The sequence below is a fragment of the Cydia splendana genome, chromosome 5 (assembly GCF_910591565.1).
Source record: "Cydia splendana chromosome 5, ilCydSple1.2, whole genome shotgun sequence".
NCBI classification, from domain to species: Eukaryota; Metazoa; Arthropoda; class Insecta; order Lepidoptera; family Tortricidae; genus Cydia; species Cydia splendana.
This window is the reverse complement of record NC_085964.1, coordinates 22,176,201-22,185,569: the sequence shown is the minus strand read 5'-3', so window position 1 is coordinate 22,185,569 and position 9,369 is coordinate 22,176,201. Positions and strand designations below refer to the sequence as shown.

Below are 9,369 nucleotides of genomic sequence, written 5' to 3'. Positions count from 1 at the left end.
AATACTCCTATACTTGTTAGTGTTTAGTGTCGCTAGTAGAACATAAACTACAATTGTTTTAGTTAATTCATATTCTAATATTCTTATTGTAAATACAAGTATAATTATAAAGTTAATGCATTTAATGCTGTTTTCTGTTTATCATTTCATTCACGACATCATACAAACCCTCAAACGGCACTTCACGCATCTCGTCACCGTGAAGTTATACGAAGAAGCCCAATGGCGGAGCGTACTCTATTGAGAAGTTAGAGAAGGCAGCGAAAGGGTTGAACGCCGTTACACTGCCGAGACAGAAAGTCTTGAATCGGATAAAGTGTGTGGACTTAAAGGACATTTGCAGTTGATTAGTATAGTTGTGTATCCCAGTAGATGTCGCTAGTAGTACACAAACTAAATTTTTGTTTCACTTAAATCGGGCTGTAAAATTTTACTTATTATACAAATTGTAATTGTAAATATAAGTATAATTAAAATTCAATGCATTTGATGTTATTTTTGTTTGCAATTACATTCAACTCTACAAGTCAATTTACCGGCATTCAATTTTTCTCTTTATCACTAGATGTCGCTAGTAGTACTCGAACTGTACCTACTGAAGCCCAACTTAAATCGAAATATTTGATATTTTTGTATATTTTACTCACAATCGAAGTGAAAAGCAGAGTAAATAACTCGGGCATAAATGTCCATTTTTATCCTCGTCTGTAAAAATGGATCGCTTTATGCCCTTGTTGTACAATCTACTATTGTTTTTTACAGTTTTGTAAGTAAAAGTCGATATTTATATTAATTAAAACTATCATACTCAAACTAATTTTCATTTAGCTATTACCAAGAGGTGTATTGCCATTTGTCGGCCTCACGTGGCCGCCGGCATATTAAGAGGCAGGGACAGATGGGAATTATTCATATGACCGGACCTATTCCCATCTGTGCCCGGCGAGGACAAATGGGAATACTAACCAAAGAATAAGATATTTTTTAAGAATAGGCTTAAATGAAACAAACTCAATAAAGTTAATGCATTTAATGCAATTTCTTTGTTTACGAACTCCAATCATGCGACTAGCTCACTCGTTATTGTCCAAAACACGAGTTGACCCCAGTAGTCACCGGCATGCAATACATGCGACTGCCAACTCTATGCCATTGGCATAAGGCCCTTTCTTATAACAAAAACACTCGGCATTTTTTAGATTTTGGAAATATTGATATTATTAAGTACCAGCAGGTATTAAGGTAGGAAGATAGTAAAGATAAGAAGAGTCCGTTTCAGCTAAGAGCGCGGTGGGCGAAGTGGGCCGTCGCCCACGGCCTCGCGCCCAAAGGGGGCCTCGCGAATGGCCCCTTCGGGCACAGTGGAACAAAAGGGCCTCGTAGATGCGATTTCGCCTACGGTTAGATTTGTTCACGCTGCGCCACTGGAGCGGTTTTTCACATTAGGGTTTTTTTTCTGCGCGTATATGGTCGTTTCGGCATACGCGCTTTCACATGCGCTATATTTGGCAAACGAGGCGCTTATACGCGCCTACACACTCTTCCAAAAACAAGCTTATACACGCGTAAAAACGCTAGTCTAAACCGCTCTAACTCTACACAGATTATGCAGTGACGACGTGTAAAATTGACAATATAAACGTCATATATTCATAGTAATTTCACGTTTTGTGGCACTCCACACTCTGGGACTGCCATAGTTAGAGTCAGGCCAAGCTTACTCTGCAGCGATTTTGGTAGCACAGACTGTGCAAGTGTTATTTTCAACGTCATATTTTCATAGAAGTTTGACGTTTAAAATAACACTTGCACCGTCTGTGCTACCAAAATCGCTGCAGAGTTAGCTTGATCTCTCTCTAGGAAAGGTTGGAAAAGTAGTAATTTATCAAAATACTTATCTGACATGCGACATGCAAGATTAAATAGAAAAGGATGCAGAATAGAATAACGCAAACACTATTTTATCGACGAGTTACAAGGACCTAAATGGCTCGTAATTACATAAAAATAACATTAACATTCCAAAATCTAAAAAATAACTTTTTGAGGCATAATTCTCACGTCCAAGGTAACTACTGGTATCAACTTTCAACACAAGCGTACTCATATAGCAACAGGCTAAAGGTATATTAGGCTCCTAATTTTATCACATTGGCACCTTACTGAGGTCTAACAATAATTTAAAAACAATGCGAGGAAATAAATTACAATAGCTGTTTCATAGCAATTAAAAATATACACAATTAATTACGCGATTTGGTTTCAAAATTGTGATGTTTTCATCCACATAGTCCTATGTGACGTCATTAATAAAATGATAATTATCCTTCACAATAATAACAATTTCCTAAAATCGATACACAATATTTCTCGTAACATAGAAATTATTGTCTAAAAATTTAACATTTACTTTTGGATAGTCTTAGGCGGATACAATAATGCCTAAACGAAATGTCGCGTAGAATTGATAAATAACATTGATTATATATTATATAGCTTAATTTATGTATAAATTACACACTCCTTTCTACACTCCACCAATTTTCATGACAAACTTTCATCACAAATCTGAAACCGACCCGCCGCCTAAGCAATTAAAGTCTCAAAACAACTTCTTAATAATGTTCTTCAAACTTTTCTTCTTCTTCCCACCTTCCGCCTGCCCATTCTGGGACATCTCCGTGGATTCAGACCATAGGCTCCCGGTCGGAGATTCTGATGATAGTTTCCCTAAACCGTTGAACACGGGTTCGTTTCTTAATACAGGACTAGGAGTGCTTCTAATGCTTTGTCTGGATAGGGACTTTAGGAAAGCGGGTGACGATAATCTCCGTTTACTAGTCTTCTTTAGATTATTGAATATTGACCCGTTGACCTTATGTCTCGGTTGGACGACCTCGTTGAATTTCACTGGCTCTGATACAGGAGCAGTGAATTCTTCTTCGTCTAAAGGTATCGGGTTTTCTTGTAGCATGCCCATGCTATCCTGCCTGCAGTACTGAGCTTTGGAGTCTTCTAAAGCTCTGTGTATTATTGAGGTTTTCCGTCTTCTGTTTTTTCTGGCAACTTGCCATTCGCCTTCGTCATCATTGGCTTCTTCTACAGCTTGTCTTGTTATTTGTAAGGCCTCTTCGCTCGGTCGTCTTTTCTTTGCTGATGGGGTTTGGTGCCCGCTCACTCCCTCCACTGACTTTCTTCTAAGTTTATCCTTTTTCTTATTAACCTTCCTAGGAACGTGAACGACTACAGGTTCTGGTCGTGTTTTGTTGAAGTAGTACAATGCAGCCGCGATGAGGATGGCTTGGTAGATGATGAATTTGAAGACGGTCATGGTACCGAACCAGCTGTCTCTTTCTTCCATTAGGATTTTCATGGCAATGGTCATTTGCGCTAGTTGGTCTTGGAGGGTCGTCATCTGTTCTAGATACTTCTGTTCGATCTCGTTGCTCTTTCTGCGCTCCTCTGACATCTGGAGCATGGTCTTCTCGAAGGACCTCTGCATTTCTTCGACTTGTTTCTTGTATCGCCTGCTCAGCTCTTCGAGGTACTGGCCAGATAGAGACATGTTGCGCTCCAACGTCTGTAATTGAGAAAACATCACATTAGTATCGTTGAAGTAACTGATTGATCATTTCCGAATAAATTTAATACTATTCTATTGTAATCTAGTAGAAAAATGTGTAGAATTGTAGATATATCATTATAATTAAAATCAAACAAAGCGCATTATATATAGGTATATTGTATTGTGATATTTAAATAATTCATGTATATGAGATAAAATTAGTACCTAGTTTAGAAGATAACCTATATCAATAAATCTGGTTTCACAAAGTTCATTTCCAACGCCTCGTGATCATCAGGAATTCTCATAACATTGCCAAAGGTTCAGCCAAGGAAAGGAAAATATACTAATAATATATTTCAACCAATAATACTAAAATTATAAATGATTTATCTGCTATTGAAGAAGCTAGGTCAGCAAAAAAGGTGGTCAAGGTTCCACATTTTAATGGGAACAAAACACGATAAAAATAGATGAAAAAGGACGAAGAAAAAAGGGAAAACTAAAGTGACCTATTGTCTGTGTCTTTATATATTAGGTCATTACCTATGAAATTGGCGTTTTGTTCGGAGAATTTCAACGAAACACGAATTTCCATACAATTAATTTTGCGGATATTTTTTTGATGGCTAATTCAAACCAAACAAAATTTTTCCAGTAATTTTTGACACCTTTAAGGTATGTTTTCAATATCTCCATTTTTTGAAAATTGGTACCATTAGAAAAATATAAGTAATTTTAATACTCGAACCGACAGCACATGAAAAGACCTATTTTCAAGGCTTAATTCTGAACACTTAACAATAAAAAATAACAATTAATTGTATGTAAAATCGTTGTTTATTGAGTGCACTGTAGTTTTATTGTAACTGTGTATGTACTTTTGTAAAAAAAAAAAAACTAGGATCAGACTTATATCTATGAACAAAAACGCCAATTTCATAGGTAAGGACCTAATAGTTCAAGCCTTAGTTACCCTAAATCAATTACTGTTACAAATCCCCTTGACCCCTGTTTCAATTTACCTCGGTATGAGGGGAGTTGAAACTTAAGGATTTGACGTTTTAGTTATATTGTCGCGCAAGCGTTTATACTAACACTTTGTGTCGTATAAAAGTGGAAAAAATGGGCTATCGATTGGTACTAATCTTGTATAGGTACATAATTCTTGCAAAATGATTTATGAGTATGACATATAATGTCAACAGTTTTAACTCGCCTCGTTCTCCTACGCAATGTAACGTGAACTAAGTGAAGAAAAGACAAAAACCCACCTTGACTCTATTAGATAGCCTCAGGAACACCGACTCCTTCTGGATCGTGGTCTGGGGCTGGTTCTGCGACGCCGGCCCCGGCGTCGGGTCCACCGCAATCTGATCGAAGTCCGACAGCGCCTCCTCCATCAACCCCTCACTCCCTTCTTCGGGTGGAATTATCACCTCCTTAGCTTTCTCGGTAGTCACTTCAATTTTATTTTTACTGTCTTTGGAATAATCTTTTTCATCAACTTTGATTTCTATGTTCTCTATTTGTTTCTCTTCGGGTTTTTCTTGGACGATTTTATCATCCGTGACTACCGGCTCATTTTCACTTTCTTCCTCTTTTGGTATTTCAACTGGCACTGGTCTCTCAACGGTTTCTTCGACTACAACAGGTTTTTCTTCAGATTCGACTGTCTCGTTGGCTTCGTCCGACGAAGCATTGTTGAGCGATATTAGCTTCACGTCCTGTTCGGAGTTCGTTTCACTGCTGACGTTCTGCGGCGATTCGTCAACGGTCAAATTAGAGGTAACATTCAATTCGGTTTCGAAACTAGTGTTTAAAACTACTTTTTTCTCTTTAATAGCGAGAATATTACACAACGCGGCTAAATACTTAGGGGGAAACAATGCGTTCATATATGCCACGCGCTCTTCGGCAAACTCGATAGTCTTTGTACTTTTAAAGTCCAAGCCGAAAGGCTGGCATATACTGGTGCACTTCAGAGTCTCACGGAGGAACACTTGACGCACTAAATTAGTCAGTTTATCTGAACTACAACTAACCAGTTCATACACTTCATTGTAGAGCGATTCACTACAATTATCACAAACTATTATATGGCTGGGGGAGCAACACCTTTTGTACATTTTGTCCGTCGACGTGTCGTTGTGTTCGCTTGAAACGTTTTTAGGAACTTCTGTTTTGACTAACGCTTGTGCGGCTTTCTTCATTATAGACATTACCGCGTCTCGCGCGGAACCAAACAGGTTTTTAGAAGGTTCCTTTTCTGCTACTGGAACAGCGGGAACGTCAATGGTTTCATCATCATCGTCGTCATCATCGATGTGAGCGGCGTGTTGCGAGCTCTCCTTCTCTAAAACCTCAAACTCCGAGGTCCCGTACACTTTGAACAGCGAAACGGGACAGTAATGTTCGGAGCCGTGGTGCGACAGGAGTTCGACTTTGATAAATTTTCCGAACAGATGCGGATATAAATCAAAACTTTGAACGTCTCTCAAATCTTTAGCCGTGAATTGTCCGACGCTGGCCCATTCGCGCGTCGGGAAACGATCACTGAAGTACACGGCGAAATCTTTAGGGGTCGACGAGAATAGCTCGAAGTTGGCTATTTCTATTTTTTGCGCTTGAACAGCTTCGCAGAGCTCCACTACGAACCAGATGCGGCTGTTGCAAGTGTTGAGCATGTATTCATCCCTGTTTGGGGACAGGATGGAGCTGGCGGAGCCAGCCTCGGGGTTGCAGGCCACGACCTTGGCCGCGCACGACGGCGAAGCGTAGTTTTTCGACCGCAGTTTTGTGCTCTTACTGCTAAAGTTAGTACTGCTATGACTAGGTTGACTCGAGTGGTTCAGGACTGTGTCTTTCTTTTCCGCCTCTGCGAGCTGTTTCTGCGCCCACTCCGAGAACGAGGGTATGTCCTCTTGTGGCATTTCTGGTTTGGATGGAATGTTTGGTTTTTCCTCATTGTCCTCCGTTTGAGATTCTGCGGGTTCCTCAGGGGGTGGTGTGGTGTGAAATGCATCTTCTGTCTGCCGCACCTCGTGCATAGGCTTGGCTTTGACGACGAGGTGTGATTCCGCGGCATCCTTCTCTACTTCTTTTTCTTCTAAGACCTCGCTGCCGTCTACGATGGTGAAGGTCTTGGTTTCGTTGTGCTGCTCGGAGTCGTTCACGAACAACAATTCCTCGGGAGTTTTCAAGTCTAGTTTAGCGTTGTCCACTAGCGAGATGAGAATTGGAGGTTGTCCAGTGTCAGGTAATCTGAAACAAAATGAACAAACATTATTGACATGTTATGTAGAAATGTATTTTGGATTGATTGCAAGTATCATGAATAATTACGGGAAGAGTTAAAAACAAAGGAGGCAAAGAACACACAAAGTAAATCATACATCCTGCAATTATTTTCATATTCTGAACAAGTAAAAAATAGGATATATAAATACCGAAAAGTATTAGAAACGTCCTGTATATTATGGCGGAAACAATAATTGATCGCTGGAAGCGATTTCTATGGATATTACAATTACCTATGGCCCTTCGAGATGGATAGGGGCATTATTTTAATTGGTTTAATACGGGCTACGAGTTAACTATATCGAAATATAATGTACGGAAGCCATTGAGTTATGATTTGAAATAGAAATCACGTATTTATGACTTGGTTTCTTAAGTTATGAGTTTCCATCCGTGACCAGTAACTACTCATACAGTAGCACCTAGCAAGTAAGAAAACATTCACACGATTCGTTACAGCTATTGTATATGAAGATATCGGCTCAAGAGTTAGTAGAAGCTATTCCACAAATATGTATACAACTGTGCACCTTATTACATTGATATAAGCCAAAAAACATAGGTATGTTTGCACCTTTCACACTTCCTGATAAGTACGTGGAGCGCTAAGTAAATGATTATCGTATGTTTAATTTAACTATATTATCGGACCTATTGTTGAATATTCCTGCATTTGTATCTCAAAATACGGAGAAAACTAAGCTAAACAATTCTCCAGTCCATACTATTTGTAACATACAATATAGAACTGAAAGTTGCAATTTCTAAAGTACGAACATCTTGTGACACTTGCACTTTCCATACAAAAGTGTTGAATATGCAGTAACTTAGTCCAGACAGAGCTGAGTGACAAAACAATGTACATTATTGTGACAGTTACATCTGAGAGCCATAGTAGCCGCTCTACCTTAATTTTAGACTTCTTCTAAGAGACGTTTATGCAAGGCGTAGACTCCGGTTGGAGCAAAAAGCTTTGGAAACTCAGCAAAAGACAAATCCAAATCATAACAGGGGAGTTAACTGGCCATTACGGGGTCAAAGGAATTCTGGCCAAGATGGGACACTTTGATAACACCGATAGTCGTAGGTATGTGTGGCGAAGAGGAAGAGACAGTAAAACACCTAATGTGTGAATATCACGCCCTCGCCAGACAAAAACAGAAGGACTTTGGAGCAGGATATCTGGAACCAAAGGACTTTAAAACGTTACCCATGAGCTCCATCATCCGGCACATGGAGATGGTGGGAACTCTTGAGTAGTTGACGGATCTTTCCTAGGGGGTAATTGAGTAATTGCACAAAAGTTCGCTATGGGTCGAAGTGTATCCGCAAGGGCCCCCGAAAACGATAAGATAAGATAAGAGACGCTTAAGTAATATTTTTGTTTTGTACACAGTATCATAGAGAAATAATTAAGCTTGAGAGTACTTACTCACTACATATATCAGTTTCCTTACTTAATAAATAATAGGTAAGTTGTACGGTAGGTATAGTAAAATATATTACTTATTAATAAGTTTTTAACTCTCTTAAAAGTGAATACTTATTAAGCTTAAATTTTATTACAAATAACTATTCGCGAAGCTCGCTTAAAACTAATTTTATACGAGTGTTTATCTATGTATGGAGTGAGCACTCTAAAGCTTACATATTTATATGACAGTACTTGTAGGTTACATCTAATTTTTGTATTAACTAACATTGTTTCTGCCAACACTCCAGAAATGAAAAAATGCCGTGAACATAATATTTTGTACGAAATTAACCTACGATCAGCCTCCATGACAACTGTCAAGAAAAAATACATTTTAGTTCCTATTTCACAGCAAAAAACACCCTTAAGTAAATTAAAAATGTCAAGGCACTGTCAGCTGACAAATTCTTAAATTGATTGTCGTCATTCCTCAATTATTTTACTAGCAACGCAAACCAAAGTGGTTCATCTTCAATATTATAACCATTCGCAATAGTAATACAATTTGTGTTACCAATCTATTAAATAACACGCAACGAAAGCAAACGATTGCCAATTGAGACAATCACGCCCATATTCATGTACAGTCGACGTCAAAGATATGTTTACACTTTTCGCCTTATTACAAAGGAGTAAGGTGCAAAAGTGTAAACATATCTTTGACGTCGACTGTACAGTCAAGTTTAACAATATGGGCGCATACAACTTACTCAAAAATATGTCCCATAGTTCTTAAATCGTTGACATAAGAGCTATTGGACATATTTTTGAGTATGATGAGTGCACCCATATTTTTACACTTGACTGTACACTTGTACAGACGGACAATTTATTTAGATCCCGTGGGAGTCAACGTCCGGGCTATTGTCATGTTAGTTGAGTTTAGCTCCGGCTGTGACTGGGACACAATCGTGTTTATTTCCGACTAACATTCGACACGTACTAGGAATAAGGAAAGAGTCCGTAAGATCTGTCTGATTAATAAATAATAAATAAATAAATATTATAGGACATTTTTACACAAATTGAC

The 9,369-nt window shown here is 38.6% G+C and overlaps 1 protein-coding gene across 2 annotated transcripts in view; it reads right to left on the bottom strand.

The window, feature by feature from the left end:
• Positions 1–1,015: 1,015 nt before the first annotated feature.
• LOC134790908 (SUN domain-containing ossification factor) overlaps positions 1,016–9,369 on the bottom strand; it is an 81,994-nt gene continuing 73,640 nt past the window's right edge. For both annotated transcript variants that reach the window (XM_063761903.1, XM_063761904.1), the window contains 2 exons: positions 4,840–6,829; positions 1,016–3,580 (listed from right to left, as the gene is read on the bottom strand). In XM_063761903.1, the coding sequence (XP_063617973.1) occupies positions 2,603–3,580; positions 4,840–6,829 (2,968 nt within the window). In that variant the 3' untranslated portion in view covers positions 1,016–2,602. The remainder of the gene's footprint in view (positions 3,581–4,839; positions 6,830–9,369) is intronic.